General features: G+C 38.4%; 1 protein-coding gene across 1 annotated transcript in view; it reads left to right on the plus strand.

The window, feature by feature from the left end:
• The first annotated feature begins 864 nt into the window (after window positions 1–864).
• frem2a (FRAS1 related extracellular matrix 2a) overlaps window positions 865–24,188 on the plus strand; it is a 141,252-nt gene continuing 117,928 nt past the window's right edge. The window contains exons 1-2 of the mRNA XM_047380009.1: window positions 865–6,029; window positions 10,359–10,448. Of these exons, the coding sequence (XP_047235965.1) occupies window positions 875–6,029; window positions 10,359–10,448 (5,245 nt within the window). The 5' untranslated portion in view covers window positions 865–874. The remainder of the gene's footprint in view (window positions 6,030–10,358; window positions 10,449–24,188) is intronic.

Below are 24,188 nucleotides of genomic sequence, written 5' to 3' on the forward strand. Positions count from 1 at the left end.
AGTAATACATTATATAATAATAAACTTTTTATTAACAGTGGAATATATTGCATTTGTAACATGTTGCAACCATCTCCAAACAATATTGCAACTGTCACCATGTCTGGGCTCAATTGCAACATCTGACTATTTCCATTCAGATGTAAATTGTGAAAAATGTACTTTATTTAATCAGCTTTAAATAGTTTTAACTATTAACAGATAGATGATAGATGTAAGTTTATTGTCTAAAAATTTGGGTTTGATAGAAAGAAAGAAAGAAAGAAAGAAAGAAAGAAGTTATCCCATCTGAGTAATACTAAAACAAGTTTTTGAATACAATCTATTCGTGGAAATGAGTGACCAAAACCTTCTGTACAAAATTACATTATAGGAACTTAATACATTTGTTTCCATTTGTGTCCATTTGTTAAGACTGTTAGATTTTACAGTGCAGATTTGAACTAGTTTAGTATAACGTGATTACACTTATCTAATTTAGTTAAACATCTTTCAGCTGTTGAACACACATTATTGCCGCTGAGAATAATTTATTAAATGTTGATTAAGACTAGCAGTCTAATTTATCCATGTACTTAAGGTGTGTGTGTGTTTTGCAGAATACAAACAAAACTTTCAGTGTGATACTTAATATTTTATAATCACTTCACTTGTGCGCAACGTATCTATACCTGGACAAAAGTCAGGTACAAAAGATGTGCCAAATCAATTATATCCGCTGGAACCAATTCAGCTCATCTTCCTAATCCAGCCTCTTTTTGTGATTGTCAGATGTGTTGACCACTGACGATGCTGCTGAGCCAACAAGCCATCAGAAATCCTCCAATATGTGCAGAGATGGGCGGTAGCAGCTCACTCGGTGCATCTCTGGAGCATGAAGTTAAAACTCCTGCGCGCTGTGCGGGCTGAGTATGTGGATGGACGGATAGATCCGCGGGAGTCACATCCATCTGACTCCCATTGGTTCATGGGATTTTATTCTTTCCAACTGAAACAGCCTGGGTGGGCATTGCACAACAGTACCTCGGCAGCGTCACTGTTTTCGGACGCGAAGATGCTGCTCCTCGGACTTCTCCTGTGCTTTTTAGTAACAGGTTTTGTGTTCGCGCAGCCCGACAGCTCGGGGTTATTTTACGCGCTCCGATCGGAGCTGTCAGAGGACGCGATCCTGGTAGCCAACAACGGAATACGCGTGCCTTTCGGAAGATCGGTCTTCATCGACCCCATCAATGATCTGGTGGTTCAAACGCAGCCGGGAGCCCGGTGCAGCATCACCGTACTGGACAACGATCCGCTCACACAGAGACCGGGCCACCTCTCACCCAAAAAGTTTCCCTGTGATTTCGGTCCGAGCGACGTGACGTACTCTCACTACGGCTCCAGGAGTCCGGCCAGGGACAGAGTGAGGCTGCAGCTCAGGTATGATGCCCAAATCGAAACTGTAATTATCCCGTTTATGATGGAGGTGGAAGTACTCTTTACGCAGTTGGAGTTACTCACCAAAAACATGCCTCTCACTGTTGATCGCCTTAAAGGGATCAGTAATCCTATTGATAAGAGGATCCTAGAGTTTACTTATGATAGAGAGTCTTACAAATGCGAGGTGGCATCCATATCCAGCGCCAGAGCACTGCCCAGATATGGAAAACTCATTGATGGAGATAAACTTTCCACTGTGATGGACTGTGATGATTTCATGCAAGCGCGTATCCGCTATGAGCACACATTTGATCGCACATCTCCAAACAGGGATTATATTCCTATGGTTGTAGAGCTGCATGATAAAGAAAGGAACCTGGTAAAGCAGGAGTATTTTCATGTCATGGTTCGCATCAAAGATGGAGAGGAGAACACTCCCCCCAAACCCAGCTTTGTTTCCATGATGATGATGGAGGTGAGCCAGTTTGTGATGACTGCCCTCATCCCTGACATGCTGGCTGCTGAGGATACAGAGTCAGACCCAGAAGAGCTTATTTTTAACATCACTTCTCCCTTGTCTTATGAGGAGGGCTACATAGTCAGCACAGATGACAGAAACCTTCCAATCACCTCCTTCTACCAGAGAGACCTGCAGGATTTGAAAATAGCTTACATTCCACCTTCTCTGGATTCGGACACAGACAGGATTTTCCAGCTGGAGTTTGAAGTGATAGACACAGAAGGAGCTGTCTCTGACCAGTTTGCTTTCATGATTGTTGTGAAGCCGATGAACACTATGGCTCCTGTTGTGATGCGTAATACGGGACAGCTGCTGTACGAGGGCCAGTCACGGCCTCTCATCAGCACCCACAACTTGGAGATCAGCGACGAAGACAACCTGGACTCTGTTACAATCACAGTGGTGGACGGCCTACGGCACGGAGAGCTCATGGTGCAGGGCTCTCAGAGGAAATTCTTCACCCCTGCTGACCTCACAACAGGGGCCGTCATCTACCAGCACGATGGAAGCAACACGTACAGCGACAACATTGTCTTCAAGATGACAGATGGGAAAAATGAAGTTGAATTCCTCTTTCCCATCACCATCATCCCTACTGATGATGAGTCTCCGATCATCAACGCAAACACAGGTCTATGGCTTTTCAAACACCAAATGATTCCCATATCTCCTGTCATACTTAGTGCTGCTGATATTGACTCTGAAGACTCCACAATTAAATTCACCATTATTCCCCCATTTTCCACAATTGGCACAGTGCTGTTGCGACAGTCAGATGCCCCAGAAGACCCCTCCTCTTGGAAGTTTAATGCTGAGGATGAAATGTATGAGAAGGAGGTAACAGAGTGGCTTCAGAAAGACATCACAGATGGAAAGTTGTTTTACAGGCACACAGGTCTCCACAGCAAAGAAACAATCATGGATCAGTTTATATTCACAGTTCAGGACGACAATGACCCACCAAATTTATCTGGAAATAGTATATTTGTAATCCGTGTTTTACCGATCGATGATGTGCCCCCAGAGCCATACCCTGGCACTGCTCTGCAGATGACTGTTGAGGAGTATGAACTCACTCAATTCAACAAAGAGGTCCTCCGTTACACTGATATGGACTCAGAGGATCGCGACCTCAAATACACACTCATCCAATCACCAACTGACATAGATGAAAATAATGCCGTTGTGTTTGGATCTTTAGTGCTGACAGATGACCTTAACTCCGAAGTGACAGAGTTTACGCAAGCTCAAATAAACCATCATAAGATCTCATATGCACCCCCAGATGTGGAGCTGGGAATTACGGCCCATGTTGTGCAGTTTCGTTACACCGTCGAAGACACGGCGGGGAACAGTATAGAGGGGACGTTCACCATCTTTCTGCAGCCAGTCAATAACAACCCTCCCCAGATCACAAACACTGGCTTTACTGTGTTTGAAGGCGGCATGCACAACATCACTGCCGCAGAGTTGGAAGCCCAAGACCTTGACACAGAAAGTGAAAAGATAACCTTTACTCTGAGTCGGCCACCTAAACATGGCCGGATTCAGGCTGCGTTCACTGACCTTGAGAAAAACGGGGTTTTCAAATTAGAGGATATCTCAGAGGGGAAGATATCATATATTCACAGTGGGGAGGAGAATGTCAGCGATGAATTTCAGCTGGATGTCAGTGATGAGATACATGTTGTGACTGTGACGGTTAAAGTTAATGTAAAGCCCATTGATGATGAAACTCCATCCATCCGCCTGCCCACGGGAAAAATCGGAACTCACATGGACGTACTGGAAAATGGTGTGGCAGAAATCACATCAAACATTATTAAAGGCCATGATATTGACACTGATGATATCCAGCTGACGTTTATTGTGGAAGATCCCCCAGTCTTTGGGGAAATATTGGTTAAAGGTGTACCTGCCACAAGGTTTACTCAAGCTGACATAATTAGTGGGGAAGTTGGATATGCACACACTAGTGGTGAGATAGGTCTTATCTCTCAGCAAGATGGATTTAATTTGACCCTCACAGACATGTCTGATGACTGGAGAATCGGGGGCAATGCAGTAAGTGGAGTCCATATTCAAGTCTCTGTCCTGCCTGTTGACAATCAGGCCCCTGAGGTTGGAGTTGGGCTCCAGTTCAGTGTTATTGAGGGAGAGAAATATGGCATTGGCCCCCAGCACTTGAACGCTGATGATAATGACACTCCAACAGATGATATCCTTTGCACCATCAATGTGCAGCCCATTGCAGGCTATGTGGAAAATATTTCCCCTGCTCCAGGCTCAGAAAAGTCAAGGTCAGGAACAGCTATCAGTGCATTTACCATCAGAGACATAAGGGAGGGAAATATCTACTATGTGCAGAGCATTCACAAAGGGGTAGAGCCAGTGGAGGATTGGTTCACAATTAGGTGCTCTGATGGCATCAATTTCTCAGAGAAACATTTCTTTCCAATTGCAATTATCCCAACAAATGATGAAAAGCCAGAGATTTACTTGAGGGAGATAGTTGTGATGGAGGGGATGAACATTATCATCGACCCTGTGATTCTGAATGGAGATGACGGCGATATTCCACCAGAGGAGCTGCTGTTCATCATTTCCAAACCTCCCAAACATGGTGCCATTTTAAATCAGCTATCTACGGGCTCTGTTTTGGTGTCTAACTTCACCTTAGAGGAGATTAGAGAAACATCAAGTATTATTTATGAGCATGATGACTCAGAGACAATGGAGGACAGCTTTGATATCATTCTGACAGATGGAAAGTACTATGTGCAGAAAACAGCCGTTATTATGATCATCCCTATAGATGATGAAACCCCCAGGATGGCTATCAATGATGGCCTGGAGGTGGATCTTGGAGAGACGAAAGAGATTAACAATAAAGTTCTCAAAGCAACAGATTTAGATTCAGAGGACAGTATGCTAACATATATAATTCGATTTGGGCCTAGTCAGGGTTTCCTGCAGAGAAAAACACCATCCGGGTCTCTTGAGAACATCACACTTGGCATGAATTTCACACAATCTGAAATTGACGTAGGGCTCATACTGTACACACACAATGGACAAGAGGGCATCCGAGATTTAGTTAAATTTGATGTGACTGATGGAATAAACCCACTCATAGATCGTTACTTCTACATCACTGTGGTCAGCATTGACATGGTCTTCCCAGATGTGATTAGTAAAGGTGTGTCTCTTAGAGAAGGTGGCAGGGTGACTTTGACCACAGATCTTCTTAGCACCTCTGATCTCAACAGTCCTGATGAGAACTTAGTTTTTACTGTCACACGGGCCCCAGTCAGGGGGCACCTGGAGTGCACTGACACTCCTGGGGTACCCATTGGATCTTTTACCCAACTCCAGTTAGCAGGCAGCAAGATTTTCTACATTCACACCTCAGATGATGAGGTAAAAATGGACAGTTTTGAGTTTGAAGTCACCGACGGGTACAATCCCATATTCAGAACATTTAGAATCTCTATCGTAGATGTAGATAATAAGAAACCTGTTGTGACAATAAACGGTCTGGCTGTCGCTGAAGGGCAGCTGAAGCTAATCACACCCTTCGAGCTTACAGCTGAGGATCAGGACACTAATGAGAAGCTGATAAAATTTACAATTACCCAGTTGCCTGTACATGGCAAACTGCTGTACAACCGGTCCAGACCGGTCAGCAGCTTCACCAAACAAGATCTCAATGAAAACCTCATCAGCTACAAACATAATGGAACTGAATCACCCGAAGACTCCTTCTCATTCATTGTCACCGATGGCACGCACACAGACTTCTATGTTTTCCCCAACACAATTTTTGAGACAAGACTCCCTCAGACTATGAAGATTATGATCATGGCAATTGATAACGATGTCCCTCAGATCGTGGTGAATAAAGGTGCAACAACTTTAAAGACTTTGGCAACAGGCCTTTTGGGGTTCCCTATCAACCCTAAAGTGTTAAAAGCGGAGGACAGGGACAGCGGGCCGGCCTCTGTGGTGTTCCGCATTGCAACCCAGCCCAAACACGGCTACATTGTCAACCTGGGACACGGAAACATCTCCATCGACACTTTTAGTCAAGGTAAGCTCTAAGATTAAGTCTTAACAGTATAATATCAAGTTATTCTGCTCAATATTTTGCAAGAATAATACAGAAGCAGTCTCTCAGTGGCAGTCAACAATAATTGTATTATAGGGATCAATTTAATCCAATTAATGTGGCACATAGATTAATTGAAAATTGGACTGAATTTGTTATGTAATCTTTACACATAAGCATAATACGGGGGTCAGCAGCTTTACAACCCAAAGAATAATTTTTGCCCTCGTTCCTGAGTAAGGTTTGTCCAGAATTGCAAAACCTAACTGACTCGTTGAAGAAAGATAACTTATCAAGTTTTATGAGAACATACTATATATATATAAGATTTGTTTGTTTTTCAAGTATACAATCAAAATGTAATTTTTTTTTTTACCAAAGTTATTAGGAGCCACTGTGAAGGGCCTAAAGATTCACTTGCATATTGATAACAAGTTGTGAACCCCTAATTAAAGATATTATTACTAGGAATGGACTGGCATTTATTCTCATGGTACTATAAGATTAAGCAAAAATACCAAGTTTCCCAGTACCATGGTGTTTACACAAAGAACATGTAAATGAAAATGTGTTAAGTGATCTCATTGTTTTTATTTAAAATAGAAAAGCATTGTATAACATTGAGTATTACTCTTAAAATATTGTTATCTATATTTGTTATCTACTTTTTCTTTTTTTATTTTGACAGCAAAAATCCTGAAAAAACACTTGCAACATTTTGTTGTGGTTCTTACTGTGCAGAATATTATCGATTTTTTTTTTCTCTGCTGTTTTAATAATAACGTATCACTCCATGGCTGTCTGTGTTTGTCATGAACAGAGATTTTGTTTTTCAAAACAGCCAAATGTGTCTTTTCTGTAATTGAGGGAAAAGTGTAGTAGTCTTTTTGCCACCAGCTGACTGGCAGTGCCCAGTAGTAGCTGGAGGTAGATGCCCAATTGTTACTACTGGTAATTTTTCATGTATTAGTGGTAAAGAAAATGTTTGACAACTATGTCAACTCTTCTTGAGAGCCTAATCTTCTAATTTTGTTTTCACTTATGAAAGTTGCTTTTCATCATTTCATCATTTCATCGTTTTTGTGATCAAATAATTATAGCCACATAACAAGTGATTTGATACAGAAAAAAAGTGAGAAATTCAAATTTTCTGTATATCAGTAAGTTTTGATTAATTTTTCACACTGCTTTGCACAGATTTTAATTTATGGGGTTATAATTATTCATACGTGTGACAAGTGCCAGCTTGGGAATTTAAATAGTTAATTTATGGGTCTGATTTAGATGTGCCTCGCTCATCAAATTGTAATTAGCAGACCAAAGTTAGTGAGTGATGTTTTAGTAGACGTTACGGATGAATAATTTATTTTTTCTGCGTCTCCCGGGTGATGTTCACATCTGATGTTCACTTTGGAGGTCTGTTAAATGAAGCAGGAACGAAGTTGAGTATGGTGTGAGAAGGTCACTGCAGAGCTGAAAGTGACAGGATGGTATTTGAGCTGCACTGAATTCTGGTAGTTGCATTGGGTAGGGTCAGTTGGAAGCAATTTATTGAAATGTTATATGTCTTATGGAGAAAATATTGTTAAAGCCTGGAATTTGATTTTAGTATTATTTTTTTTCCTTCCTTCCTTCCTTCCTTGCTTCCTTCCTTCCTTCCTATTATGTGTTTTAACCCTTAGGAAATGTTGTGAAATTACTAAGAACTCTGGAAATCTGAGTCTAGATAGGTACTGACACATGCACAGAGACAACAATGCCACTGATTGCTGTTTGAAGCAATGCAATCACCACGCCATGGCAATTAAGCCAACATGTATGAAAATGTACTTGCTTGGTGTGAGCAAAGATGTGAGCTAAGAACACAGTGAGAAACAGCTCTTTAAGCCTGGAGGAGGCAGACACTTCTTACAAACATTGTGCAGCTGCGGTCTTCCAAATAAAAAAGGACACAGATAAGACAAGAGTGCAGAAAGACAAAAAAAGAAGCAGAAAAAAGCATCAAAGCACTGGAGAGGGGAAAGAGAGCACAGAGGAGGTGGCTGGGGAAGCAGGGTGAGGGGATGTAAGTGACACGAGAAAAATAAAGAATGAGGGAAGGGTCGTGAAAGATTGAGTCAGAGAGACCAAACAGGCTCATCAAAAGAAGCAGTCAGGTGAAAGAGACAATCCTTTGCTCTTTATTTACTTGTCCTTTTTCCAGGGCACTCCCCAAGAGACGTTCTTTTTAAATATTGAATGAAGAGCGTGCCCCCTGTTCACACTGTTAACTTTAGATTTGTAAGGTCCTCGGGTTCAGGTCTGTGCCGCAAAGAGGATTCTCTTCCTACAGGCCTAATCTTAAAGTGAAAAAAAAAACTTTCAGAATAATCAATTACCATTCTGTGATAATTATTTACCCCTTACATATTTCTTCTCTTTTTGCTTTTTTTTTGTCGCATTAAAATGTGTCAGATCATCAAGGAAATTCTAGCTTCAGACGAATGAGTGAATACACAATGCAAATGTCAAATCATGATTTAATTTATTATGTGAAAAATGCTATCCAAATCAATTTAGTCTCATGTAAAAAATTAATTTCACCTAAACCTAATAACTGGCAATGGATCTTTTACATAACTGTGGAGGTACTTTGGCCTACTCTTCCTTACAGAATTGATTTAATTCAGCCACAGTGGAGGATGAACGGCCTCTTTAAAGCCTCGCAAAAGCATCTCAATGAGATTTAACTCTTGACTTTGATTAGGTCCCTCTAAAGCACTTAGAGGTGGACTTGCTGTTGTCTTCTGGATCATTGACTTGCTGCATAATCCTGGTTTGCTGGAATCATAAAGCCTTAGAAATTACTTTTGAAACATTTTCCAGAGCAATAGTTGTCAATGACATAGTTTTGTCATCTGTTGTTAAATTCCTTTATATCGGGTCATGATGTGTTGCTTTTTGAGATATTTTAGCATACTTCATGTGGTCAGACTGTATTTAAGTAATGTTTTTGGTTTTAAAGGTCTAGCAGTAATTAGGCTTGGGTGTGGCTAGTGAAATTGAACCAAAAAATGAATATGATTATTATTATTACTATAACATTTAATTCATGATTTTTACAAGGGGGTGATTATATTTTTGATTAACTTTAGATTGTTTTGGCTAGCGTGTTGCTAATTTATTGGATGTTCTGAAGCATTAAAATGTGACTAAAAATTAAAATTACAAAAAAACGAAATCTGTAAGAGGACAAATACTGTATACATAAAATAATAAATGGAATGGAACGGACAAAAAGCCACCTACAGTAAGTGGCAGAAATCCAAGTAAAAAGTTAAGGGTTTATACTTAATGAACCTTTTTCCTCTGACATCTATTATTGAAGGGGAAGCTTTCCTGGGCCAATGCTCTTGCACAGCACTGATGATTTCTCTGTGCTATAATAAATGTTTTTTTAGAGAATGGTGGAGGGAAAAGGTGCAAGCATAGCTCTGTAATTCAAAGGTTTGGGAAACAGATGTGTGGTCCCCTGTGCAATCCTGTTCTTAACATTCTTACCTTGTCTGTCATTAAAAGATCCACAATCACCTGCTTCTGGGGGGGTGGTGTTGACACGGACCGTTTTTTGGCTCTTTGATTTAAAGCCCTTTATTTCTTCTCTTTGGTTTAGCTCAAGCCGTTTTGGATTTCAGGTTTGCAGGCTTTATCGCATCAGATTACGAAAGCATGACCTTAAAAATTTATTCCTGTGGTTGGAAATTGTTCACGCTGAGCACTGATAAGTAATTGAATCAGTGTGATACTAGAGACCTGCTGTTAGTATAGCTGATACTAAAGCGGGACAGTTTGCGTCTCTGAACAGTTATTTGAACGGAGGAAATGTTTGAAGAAGCCAAGAGGCTGCAATGCAACCTCAAAAGAGTGTTTGAGGCTATTTCTGCAGTCAGCATGAAACATCACATGAATGTTTTTTAATCACAAAATGCAAATTCTTTCTTAAATGTTTTTTTTTTTTGCACTTCTTGTCAAGGACAAATCTCTTCCTTGTGTAATTTGGACTTAAGCCATCAGACTGTTTTACATTTTTATCATGCCTCACCTGACATTGACTTGACCATGAAACTATTTAGAATAAACTGACCCTCATTTGCATTATTTTATATTCTTGTCACATGTTTTTAGTTGCTTTTATGTTTTTTATCTCAACTTTTGTCACATTCCCTCTCACAGTTTGCTTATCTGGTCATACATTTAACAATATTTCACTTTCATATGATCTCATTAAGATAGATATATATTTTTTTAAATTAACTTTGCTTTCTTTTGCAGCCGATATCAATGACCTGAACATCTGCTTTGTGTTGCGGGGCGAGGAAAATGCTACTTCAGATGTCTTTCACTTCTTTGTTGAGGATAACGGTAAGAGTTTTTAGCATGTCCATAAACCAGCTTGTCTGTGTATTTATCAAAAGTGTATATAAAAATATTAATTAAATCAATACAAAATAAGACAAGGAAACTTCTTCCCAGGGTAGATATGTACAAACAAAACAAAATGAACAAATCAATGTAAAATTAACATGTCATTTAAGGATTCAGGTAGAAAGGCAAGGAAAGTGTATTTGTTATAGCAATTTTCATACATATTGCAATTTAAAATTATTTACAGGAAGAACAAAGTTACAGAGATAGAAAAATACAACCCCTAAGGCATAAAAGGCCACTAAAATTACATAAATAGAAGCAAAGAAGAAGCTGAGACAAGACAGCAATGTAGTACATAATCTGAGCTAGTAGAATCATATGGATGTTGATGAAAAGCAGCCCAAGAATACAATCTTGAGGTACTCCAAATGTAATCTTTGTTTGCTTTAATTCATAAAAATCAAATGACACATGATGATTACCAAATGAAGAATTAACAGCAATTCTGAGTCAGTGATTAATATTTAATCTACTATGAATTATTGAGATTTGTTCAAGGAACAATTTGTTTTTGCTTCAACAGCAAGTTGATTATGCCAGTGGTTGTGTTGAAGCCATCGGGCCACTTTTCTGTTCCGGCACCAGAAACTACAAGTATTTGCATTTTGTGCTGCTGGATAATAATCGGGTTGTATATACAGCTTCAAAATACAAAAAGAAGGAACAGCAGCAAGAGACAAAAAATAAAACAAATAAATTATTAAATTCTGCATTTATAATCAAACAGGCTGTTCATCAGCTGATCAAAAGTTAAAGACCACAGCACATAAATCTTCCTATTATAAGATTTTCTGTCAGGCATTCACATTGTCAATACCCCCTGATGGCAGAAGCAAAAAGGCTTTCTGTCTTTGAACCTTGCAGGATTGTTGAGGTGCACAAGTAAACACGCTTGTGTTGTGCTGCAGAGGTTGGAGAGAGTAAAATTGGTGTTTTAAGTTTCTTAAAAGAACCTAAGGATTATAGAACAAAAAGTCGATAGGTAGACCCAAAGAGGTTCTGAGCCGGATGATATGGTGGGTAGTGAAACTAAGGCCTTTATTAATACTTACTGATGAAGAAAGATTTAATCTGGATTGCTTTCAACACCACCGGCTTTAAAATGAGATCCATCTCAGATGTTGTCAATGCTGCTGTTCACAACACCCATCTCACAAAACACTTTTACCAGAAAACGACGTCCTTTTTTTTTAGATTATCCCACATGTTCTCCTGATCTTAATCCTATTGAACATGTTTTGGGATGGATGGCAAGGGAGGTTTAAAAAATGGACATGATTTCCAAACTGTAGATGCTTAAACAGAGCAACATTCTCACCAGCCTACTGGAAACACTCAATTCAAACATGCCTAAACAAATATTTGAAGTTATCAGCAAGAGCGGTGGGGCAACGTAAGTTTTGTTTTGTTTTTTCACTTTTAGTTCTATTTTTGGTTTTAGCCTTAAACCTTTGATCAGCTAATGGATAGCCTGTTTCAGTTTAAATGCAGCTTCCAATATTTTGCTATCCCTGTTTTTTTGGTCTGTTGCTCTTGTTTCTTCTTGTTGCATTTTGAAGCTCCACTCACAACTAGGTTTTTTTTTCAGTAGCGCAAAAGGCAAACACTTCTAATTTGAATGACAGAGTTTGAGCAGCTGTAGAGTATCAACAATGATCTTACTCACAATAATGATGTTTTATATAAACAAAGCAGCACAGCAACAGTTTGGAGAGTTAGAAAAACTACATTATTTTAAGAAAGCCGCTCTAATAGCTAAATAAATAATTTTTTGTTAAATTCTAGCAATCAGCTAGACACATTTTTGTAGCGTATTCCCAGCAGATTTTCTAAACAGATCAGTGAAGCTTAATTTAGCTTTATTTTTGACCTGATTTGATTAGGATTGAAGATAAAATGATCTGAAAGTCAAAGCAGTGACATAGAACGTTAGCTCTGACAGATCTATAGGTCTCCTTTCTGCATTTAAGGGCTGCAGATTATGTGTTTGTTAATTTAGCAGTGAACTGATCTGAAGAAGCCGAAAATAATCCTGTTTTTGTGATGCCAGTCTTAACAACAATTTCAGTGAATGGATGAGACAGTCTCAATAATTTGAAAATGTAACTGTTGGACATGTCAAGAAAAATTGCAGAAGATTGTAAACAATTTTATGTGAAGATAATTGTTTAAAGTTCTGACAGCCAGGTAAATTTAGAATATAAGACACACAAGCCATATATTAAAACATTAAGGCAGGCAGGATTTTATCATCCTCACTTGAAAATGCTTGAAATGTTTCTTTACTATGTAAAGACAGAATAAAATGTTATTCCATTCAGGTAAACACTATCATATACAGGTCCTTCTCAAAATATTAACATATTGTGATAAAGTTCCATTTTCCATAATGTCATGATGAAAATTTAACATTCATATATTTTAGATTCATTGCACACTAACTGAAATATTTCAGGTCTTTTATTGTCTTAATACGGATGATTTTGGCATACAGCTCATGAAAACCCAAAATTCCTATCTCACAAAATTAGCATATTTCATCCGACCAATAAAAGAAAAGTGTTTTTAATACAAAAAACATCAACCTTCAAATAATTATGTACAGTTATGCACTCAATACTTGGTCGGGAATCCTTTGGCAGAAATGACTGTTTCAATGCGGCGTGGCATGGAGGCAATCAGTCTGTGGCACTGCTGAGGTCTTATGGAGGCCCAGGATGCTTCGATAGCGGCCTTTAGCTCATCCAAAGTGTTGGGTCTTGAGTCTCTCAACGTTCTCTTCACAATATCCCACAGATTCTGTATGGGGTTCGGGTCAGGAGAGTTGGCAGGCCAATTGAGCACAGTGATACCATGGTCAGTAAACCATTTACCAGTGGTTTTGGCACTGTGAGCAGGTGCCAGGTCGTGCTGAAAAATGAAATCTTCATCTCCATAAAGCTTTTCAGCAGATGGAAGCATGAAGTGCTCCAAAATCTCCTGATAGCTAGCTGCATTGACCCTGCCCTTGATAAAACACAGTGGACCAACACCAGCAGCTGACACGGCACCCCAGACCATCACTGACTGTGGGTACTTGACACTGGACTTCTGGCATTTTGGCATTTCCTTCTCCCCAGTCTTCCTCCAGACTCTGGTATCTTGATTTCCGAATGAATGCAGAATTTGCTTTCATCCGAAAAAAGTACTTTGGACCACTGAGCAACAGTCCAGTGCTGCTTCTCTGTAGCCCAGGTCAGGCGCTTCTGCTGCTGTTTCTGGTTCAAAAGTGGCTTGACCTGGGGAATGCGGCACCTGTAGCCCATTTCCTGCACACGCCTGTGCACGGTGGCTCTGGATGTTTCTACTCCAGACTCAGTCCACTGCTTCCGCAGGTCCCCCAAGGTCTGGAATCGGCCCTTCTCCACAATCTTCCTCAGGGTCCGGTCACCTCTTCTTGTTGTGCAGCATTTTCTGCCACACTTTTTCCTTCCCACAGACTTCCCACTGAGGTGCCTTGATACAGCACTCTGGGAACAGCCTATTCGTTCAGAAATTTCTTTCTGTGTCTTACCCTCTTGCTTGAGGGTGTCAATAGTGGCCTTCTGGACAGCAGTCAGGTCGGCAGTCTTACCCATGATTGGGGTTTTGAGTGATGAACCAGGCTGGGAGTTTTAAAGGCCTCAGGAATCTTTTGCAGGTGTTTAGAGTTAACTCGTTGATTCAGATGATTAGGTTCATAGCTCGTTTAGAGACCCTTTTAATGATATGCTAATTTTGTGAGATAGGAATTTTGGGTTTTCATGAGCTGTATGCCACAATCATCCGTATTAAGACAATAAAAGACCTGAAATATATCAGTTAGTGTGCAATGAATCTAAAATATATGAATGTTAAATTTTCATCATTACATTATGGAAAATAATGAACTTTATCACAATATGCTAATATTATGAGAAGGACCTGTACATCCGGCCGTTATGCTTAAGATATGAAGATTTAACAATCAGCATATTTTATTGAATATGCATCCCTGCTGTGTGCATCTTCTCTCAAAGACATAATTTTACTTTAACAGCCACTTTATCATGAAATAAATCTTTGTTATGGAGCCATTAAGAGGTGTATGCGTTTGTTCGACAATAGCAAAGTGCAGGAACGAAGTACAGACAATTTGAACATCTCAAGAGAAAATCACAAGTGAATAAAAATGCAGTGGTAGAAAATTGCTTGGTAAAAGCAAACTTAAATGGCAAGAGAAAAACATTAAGAGAAACAAGAAGTGCAATTTAAATTAGGCAATGAAGCAAACAAGCATAAATATTAAGGCACAGAAAATGAAAAATAATTACCCTTTAGGTTTAAACACTTTTTACAAAATAAGCTGATTTTGTTTTCTGTGTTTCATGTCTTTAATCTTTGGGGATTTTTACAAATAATGAAAACAATGAATACTTTTAGAAACAAAGCAATATATTTTATGATAAATCACAAAATGTATTATCTGAATTTCAACATAAGCGTTTCATATAGTGTCATTCAATTGGTTACTTTTATCTTTGATTACCTCAACGCTGCAAACCCCTATTTTTTTTGTAAGAATATCGAATGTAATATAATAGTTGTGAACTAATTCATGCACCGTCTTTTTCTGACATGGTACATGGACAAACTGTATTTTTTATGGGATTTTCTGTGATAGACCAACAGTAGGATACAATGTTTTGCCACAGATTATCAGTTCGATTTAGGCCCTCGACTTGTTCATTATAACATGAATATGCTTTGACCTAAACCAGGGACCAGATGAGGCCTTTTGTATGAAGGCCAGAAAGTTACGTTTTTTTGTTTCTGACCAGAGTGCCTTCTTTTACATATTTGCAAATTGCATAATAGGACATCTCATGGCCGTCTTCCAACAGTGGCTTTTTTCTTACAGATCTTTTTAAAATGCCAAATTTCTGGAGTGCGTGAATGATAGTTGTCCTGTTGACTGATTCTCCCACCTGAACAATGTACAGGGGTTGGACGATGAAACTGAAACACCTGGTTTTAGACCACAATAATTTATTAGTATGGTGTAGGGCCTCCTTTTGCGGCCAATACTGCATCAATTCGTCTTGGGAATGACATATACAAGTCCTGCTCAGTGGTCAGAGGGATTTTAAGCCATTCTTCTTGCAGGATAGTGGCCAGGTCACTACGTGATACTGGTGGAGGAAAACGTTTTCTGACTCGCTCCTCCAAAACACCCCAAAGTGGCTCAATAATATTTAGATCTGGTGACTGTGCAGGCCATGGGAGATGTTCAACTTCACTTTCATGTTCATCAAACCAATCTTTCACCAGTCTTGCTGTGTGTATTGGTGCATTGTCATCCTGATACACGGCACCGCCTTCAGGATACAATGTTTCAACCATTGGATGCACATGGTCCTCAAGAATGGTTCGGTAGTCCTTGGCAGTGACGCGCCCATCTAGCACAAGTATTGGGCCAAGGGAATGCCATGATATGGCAGCCTAAACCATCACTGATCCACCCCCATGCTTCACTCTGGGCATGCAACAGTCTGGGTGGTACGCTTCTTTGGGGCTTCTCCACACCGTAACTCTCCCGGATGTGGGGAAAACAGTAAAGGTGGACTCATCAGAGAACAATACATGTTTCACATTGTCCACAGTCCAAGATTTGCACTCCTTACACCATTGAAACCGACGTTTGGTATTGGCATGAGTGACCAAAGGTTTGGCTATAGCAACCCGGCCGTGTATATTGACCCTGTGGAGCTCCTGACGGACAGTTCTGGTGGAAACAGGAGAGTTGAGGTGCACATTTAATTCTGCCGTGATTTGGGCAGCCGTGGTTTTATGTTTTTTGGATACAATCCGGGTTAGCACCCGAACATCCCTTTCAGACAGCTTGATGCCACACATATCTGTATTAATTAATTATTTCCTTTAAATGTGAAGTAAAAGAAGATTTGCATCTGTTCCAGCTCTGCTTGCATTTACGTACATGGTAACACACACAGTTGGAGGCCACCACTTATATATGCTGGTGCTGTGTAAGACACTACACACACACATGACAATCGATGCAGAACCTTTTAACACAGGCAGCGTCTTAGTGACTCAGAGGACTACAGAAGTATGTATCACTAATCACAGGATAAAAGTTTATGCTGGGTTCATATGTGACTTTTTTAATTTTTTGGTTCATCAGACTCACATTCTTTAGTAACAAATAGAACTAAGAGTCCGACTTAGATACTGATAATTTGCCAGCAGTTTCAAATATTGTACATGATACTTACAATAGCCAAAATTCAGATATTCATTTCATTTTTTGGACATTTTATGTCTTAAATCATGTTCGATTTTCAGCTTTTCGTGTGTGTGAATAGAAGCTATCATCCCCCATCATTTTTCACATTCGCATAAAGGTGAATTGCTAGTTCATAAAAAGCTCAACAGTTCTTTTATTTAGCTGACAGAAGAAATGTAATTGAAAGTCCAAGAAAGAGCTTATTATATTTTCTTCTGCCATCTGCTCAGGTCAATGTTTTGGTTAAATCTGAAAGGTGTTTAAAAAAAAAAAACAGTCTATGACCATGAATTTGTCTCTTTACTGTCGTCTTTCTCTTCGTCTAAAGACTTTAAGCAAATGTATTCTGCATTTAAAATTAGCAGAGGAAATACAATATTTTTAGAGACATTGTGAACATTTTCTTATGAAACACTTGTGAATCATGGCACAAGTATGACGCAAAGCATGAATGTACACCTAAGTGAGGTTTCCTGTTATGAACAAGATTAGTTTAATCACTGATCATGTGTGCTTTTTCACACTTATGCAGACAATCCCACACATGTACATAGAGCATGAGCATGGAGGGGCTGCCGCAGGCTAAGGGGCAGTCAGTGCCTTGAGCATAAAGAGGTGTTTGATATTTAACAACCCAGGCAGCATTGTTGGTAATGAGAGCCCCAGGCAAATAAACCGGGCAGAGCTCTGAGGGAGCCGCTGGTAATTATGTGGCCCTATTACCGCAAAGTTAAGAGCAGCTAGGATCTCTATTGTTAATTCTGAAGGACTGGAATGCTGGCTTTTTCCCAGGCTTCAGTTTAGCTGTTGAAAAATGTGTAATGATAAATGGTGAAAATCACAGTGAGGTGAGTGAAGTGTAGGCAATCACAAACCAGTTCTACCATTTTGTTTGTCAGTGGGTGTTTGATCATTGTGTTTCCAGACTATATAATTTGGATTTTCTTTAATTTTCTTTATTTGTATTGTTTGTGCTTTGGTTTGACATTTATTGTAAAATGGCTGTATGTAGATACATTAATTTTATTATAACTCAACAAAAAAAAAAAAAAAGTTTAAAGGTTGGCGAATTTTATCAATATTTTTGAATGCAAACCCTGCCCAGTATGTTGCTATACATGCGTTTGAGACACACATCAAAAAAGTTACAGGAACAATTAATGAATGAATAAATAGATCAATAAATTTCACATCTAAAAAATGTCAAATCCAACCTGTTTGGAATTTTCAGCAGTTGAAAATCTAAATTATTTTTTATTTACAAAAGTTTTTTTTATTCCAAAAGACGTGTGATGTGTACTTTCATTTATTCTTTGCTTCAAATGTAGGTTTTATCTCTGTATAAGTAGTGTATAAGCTTGAGCTGTGTGGCTTATTTTAGACAATTAGTGCACAGTATGTCTTTCGCTGTGCTTAAAGGAACAAGGTCGCAGTATTTTGAATATTGGGGAAACCAAAACACATTCTTTAAAAATGTTCCTTATTATAAAAGCTCCATCCAGTGCACCATGTATGTACAGGTATGGCACTAAATAGTTCCTATATGGAGTTCAATTCACTGGACAGCAGTGAAAGTTAGCCCCGACTCTTAAAATCAAAGAAAAAATTCCCACCACAACTTCTGACTATATAGAACAGAAGATCAGGGTAAATTTTCTTTAAACCCACATCTCCTACTGCAAACAAGATTGATTGTTCCAACAGAATCATTTTATCCCAGCAGCAACACCCTCTGCTCCCATACATACCGGCACTTTATCTAGATTTACATATCCACCTGAAACTCTAATTGCTTCGTCTAGATCTGCTTTTTATCCACGTCGCACTGCACACACTTCACATTACATTAGTACTTTATTCCGCCTTAATAGTAGCAAAACACTTTGTGTATGGCTTGCAAGTGTTAGAGGACTAATTATCACCATATTTTCCGCAAGGATTCTTTTTCCTTAGCATCGTTTGTTTGTTCATGATATTTGATGAGTGCAGATCAGTGTTATCGCTGTGAATAGTTTCTCATGTCTGCAAAGGGCTTTTTCCCCCACACTTAAAAGCAGTGTCACACTCAAGATAAAGATGTTAAAAAGAGTGGCAAATTATTTATGTAAATACAGATCTTCTATCACACATGTAAAAAAAAGTTGATGTTTCAGAAAACTAACTATCTGACTCAGAGAAGAAGAAATAGGATTTATTTCTGTTTGGGCTCAGATGTTGGAAATCATTGGTAATAATTTGTCTGAATAAAAATGTAAATTGAAAAGCTAATATAGTTCTGAAAGGGAAACTCTTGAGGTGAATTGTGAAGTGTTTTTGGTAGCAAAATAAATCATACCCTTTTGGTTGCTTACTTACATTAAGATAAACAGTTTTTATATAAGTAAGTTTTTATCTAATCTAAAAAAAAAATTGATTTGTATAAATACCTAATGGTCATAGTGTGAAAGAAATAAGCCTTTGAAGTGTCGGGCAGAAGTTAAATACACTCAACATCGGCATAAATGTCATGTTTATTTGGTGATTTTATTGATGCATTTGAAATGTTATTTTTCCAGCTGGAATATCACACACATCTGCAATAGAATTTAACAAGAAGTCTGAATGTAAATGCAGATTTTCCCCCTATTTCCATGCTTTCCCCCACAGTTACGATTTTGTTTTGCATTCTAATAATTTACATCTTCTGCATTTAAGTCTATAAGCTATTATCTTGACATCCACCTGTTTACCTTTGGTTCCTCACCCACCACCGCTTTGGTCAATAAGCTATTTGGCCACAATGACAAGAAGAAAATTTGGATGAACTTAAGAACACTGTATCAATTGTCAGCACGGTGGTGATAGCGTCGTGCTATGGCGTGTTTCACTGCCAGTGGTACTGCTGCACAATTTGGACGGAATTATAAATAAGAAGGATTGCCTCCAAAGCTTTGTGCTTTGAAAGTGATAAAGCCAACTACCATTAAGATTCTGGAAACCTACCTTATTTAAACCTGCTGATTATGCTTACAAAATTGAGACTGTGTCAGGAAACCAACAAATTAAAAAAAATCTCTTTTTTTTGAGTGGTCAAATTCACAGCCAGAATCATGTCAGAAGCTTAATGATCCGCTTTAAAAAGCATGAGGTTTCTTTGCAACTTACTAAGCTACATTTAAACAAATATTAGTATGGGATATATGTATGTATTTGAGCCTATTGTATAGTTTGAACCTTTTTGGATCACAAACAAATCCACACTATATACAAAATTGTGCATCAGCTACTTAAAAAAAAATCAATGTTTGTAGATTATTCATTACAGCATGGATAAAATGGTTTAAACAATTATTAAAAGCTCCCCAATTATACTCTTAGTGAGTGTATGTAATGTTCTGACACCGTAAATGCCTGTTAGATACGCCCCTCTACAAAAGTAAAAAATAAATGATGTTAGTGAAAATCCAAAATCAAACTTGTGGTTTTTCCTGTGGTGTCTAGCATTAAGAAAACCCACAAAAACAAACATGTGCAAAGGTTAAACCAGCTGTCACCATGGTTACAAATGGACCAGGTTAATCTACTGACCTTTCCCGTAGTTAACCTCTTTTTGTTGTTAAATCACCGTGTACTAATCTGAGTATGACCGAAAGGTAATACATCAATTCTCTTTATCTGTCTGCATTTGGGAGTTTACTGTCGCTCTCTCCTGCCAGAGCTCAGGTCTTCTTATTTCAGTCTCTTCAACCCTGCTTCTTTTTACAATTTCAGTCTCAGATCTTTGTTCATTGTGATTTATTCATTTCTTACTCTTTTAAAATGCTAGCCATCTGTATTTATTGTATGTTTCCTTTTGCAGTACTATTTCTGCCTGCATAGCCATCAGTTCAGTGAGATGCAGTCCTTTAGTGTTCCCATCTTGCTGAGTTAAATGTCCCACTACGCTGTGTTTTTTTTATGACTTATAAGTGTTGACTCTGTTTTAGTCATCAGCTTTTGGATTTTACATTCACGTATGTCTCTGCTTGCTGTGTTTGTCTCTCAAAGGGTGGATAGATCTCTCTCTTGTAGGATTATTGTGGCACATTCTGCTATGCTGCTCATAATTTTTTGCATTTCATTAGAACCTTGAGATGAGAGTATCAGACTTTGAGGGTCGTGGAGGGATTTTTCATCACTCGAATCATCTACGATTACTACGGGATTTTCTGGTGCCTGACACCTGATGTTTGATTTTAATACACTTAAAGTCACCAAGCACTATCTGATGTTGGGAATTATTACCACAAAAAAAGTTTGAATTAATTTATTTTGCTATCTAATTTCCACACCCTATAATGAATTTGGCATCTGTAAATTTTTTCTTGCTACAAATTCAGGTGCATCTCAATAAATTACAATACAATTGAAAAGTAAATTTATTTAATTCAAAGAGTGATACTCATATACCAACATATTCATTACACACAGGGTCATATATTTCAAACTGTATTTCCATTAATTATGGTTATGGCTTACAGCTAATTAAAACCAAAAATACAGTTTCTAGAAAAATAAGAGTATTACATAAAACCAATAAAGAAATAAAAATAATGTAGAAATGTTAATGAATGTCTACACATTCATGGAGAGGAAAGCAAAAGGTCATTGCTTAAGACGCTGGCTGTTTGCAGATAAGCATATTAATGGGAAGCTAAGTGGAAGGAAAACGTTTATTGAGATGTTGTGGAGTGTTGTGAAGAGAAAGGTGAGAGAAACCACACCTAACAAAGTAGAAGAGCTAAAGGTTGCTTATAAAGCAACCTGGACTGGTAATTTCATGCCACGCTGCATTGTTGAAGTAATTCATGCAAAAGGAGCCCCTACCAAGTATTGAGTACATGTCCTGTACATTACATGCACATACCTTTCATTTGCCCAACATTTTTGTATACATTTTCTATTGGTCTTAAGTTATATCAAATTTTTCTAAGAAAATAAATTTAGGGTTTTCATTAGCTGTAACCCATAATCATCCAAATTAATAAATAAAGCTTGAAATATATTGATCTGTGTGTAATGAATCTATAAAATGTGAGGTTTACTTTTTGAATGGAATTATTGACCAGTCAGTTATTGATTTAACTGCAGAAAAATCCTTTTCTTCCCATCTGGTTTACGTCCTGTTTTTCTTCCCTCTTATTGTTGGTCCTTTAAAGGATAACCCCCCCTTCTCTGTCATATTGCCCTTTCCTCTGTCATCTAATTATTTCTGGTCTCATTCTTTGTTTTCATTTCTAATTGATCCTAATTGGCCAGTAATTCATACTTCAATCATATCAGCATTGTAATGTAAAATAATGCTAAATTTGCTTCTGCCTGCTCACAATACAATGTAGAAGTACACAGTGGTCATGAGTCTTTTTTGAGTCATGCCTCATTGTTTGCACTTAAAATCCTTCTATAAAAGCCATTCATGCAGAAGTAAACACTATGAATGTGATTAAAGTAGAAATGACTTTTTTTTTGCAGAATTTTGTGAGATATTGGATGAATATAACAGCAGAAAAGAAATGTGGAAAAGAGAAACTAAAGCTTTCAGTTGGACAGTTTGGTCTCAGTGCCAGTAACTGTTCCGGGCTACATTAAACTCATCACTCTGTTAAATAATATAGTGAAGCCAATAAGACACGCTGGACTGACATGCATGCCGCTGTGATGAGCATTCCTGTTGGAGAGCACACACTTTTATAGGTGTCGTCATTCATCCAACACTATCGGGTTGCGCCTCATAGGTATGCAGCCTCTTCTGCATAGACAAAAGATATATGTGCATGCAGATATTGTAAGGTACCTAAAGGAAGTCACTGCTTCCTCGTCCCCAAGGGTTCCCCCCTGAGCTACGCCTAGGGTCATAAACAGCTGTCTTTGTAGACATCACTGGAAAAACCCCACGGTTATTAAGTGTATCACAGGAACTTCAAAGGAGTGAAATAATCTCTGCCTTAGAAGTCATTTTCTTATGGTTTTTGTGTCCAAGGTGGCTTAAGGTGCCTCTGCAGCAAAGTCATGCCCACTGGCAATTGGATACTTGATGGAAACGATGTATTATTCTGTCAGACCCCACTTCTATCTCCTGTGGTTGGATGAGTGCATGCTTGGGGTGCAATACATGTGAAATACACTCCTTTATACCAAAAAGTGCATATAGTTGTATTTCATGCATAAATGGAAAAAAAAAAAACATATCACCCCTGGATTGTGTTTGGTTTGAAGTTATGAGCAGTGATTCAAGTCATGTGGAGTGAATGATCAAATGCAGTATATGAATGATTAAACGACATACATGCAAATTAGAAGTTGAGAAGGTTAAGAATCCTGGAAGTCAGCAACCAATTAAACTATAAATAAACGCATAACTTGATTATTTTTAGTACCATGTGCTTGAAATACTGCTCATGGCATTGTATGTAAACTTGGTCAGTGCACATATAACTCCCAATGCCTCAGCACCTTCTGCCAAATGTTTCCAGATTTCTGTAGTTTTTCTTCATATTTTTTATGTTTCTCAATAATTTAAAGAGAAATGGCATTACTAGTCTGGAGTCAAGGAGAAAATGAGAACTGAGCAGAGTCTGCCTGGGCCAAAATCCACACGCTTTTACAATAATTATTTTTTAGGAGTTGCAAGTATACACGTCCTCTCAGAGCAATCAAAGATCTGTCAGAATAAACTAGTAGGCATAAAAGTTCCCCAACGGGGGGCGTGAAGACCAAAACCAAAAACTACAGTGTTTTATTGGGATATTTTGCAATGTGCAGACAAAAATTGTTGTCACTTTTTTGGCAGACACATAGTTGTCAATTTTTCTTTTTTATTCACAAACAAAAAGTAAAATGTTGGGTGCGCACTTGTAATCAGACCCTCTCAGTCAGTACTTTTTGCTGCACTTACAGTTTGCAACCTTTTGGGGTATCTCTCTACCAGCCTCAAACATCTAGAGACTGAAAATGTTCCAATTTTCTTTGCAAAATAGCTCAAGTCCCTGCATGTCCTTTGCATAGCTTGTGGCAAACTACAAATGAGACTTTTTATTGCTTTCTGTCAACAATGGTTTTCTTCTTGCGACTCAGCTAAGATGGCTACATCTGGGGCATACATGACTAATAGTTGTCCTGTCAACAAATTCTTATATTTGAGCTCTGGATCTCTTCAGCTCCTCCAGAGTTATTGGCTGCTGCTCTAATTAATGTTAATTTCCTGCCCAGGAGGATGGCCACATCACTGTAGGCTTGCAGTTGTGAACCAAAATGGCATTTTCACAATGATGGATTGAACAGTGCTCCGTGAAATATTTAAAGCTTAGCCTAACACTGTGTTTAAGCTTACATTTCATCCTTAACCTATCAAT

The sequence above is a fragment of the Girardinichthys multiradiatus genome, chromosome 11 (assembly GCF_021462225.1).
Source record: "Girardinichthys multiradiatus isolate DD_20200921_A chromosome 11, DD_fGirMul_XY1, whole genome shotgun sequence".
NCBI lineage: Eukaryota > Metazoa > Chordata > Actinopteri > Cyprinodontiformes > Goodeidae > Girardinichthys > Girardinichthys multiradiatus.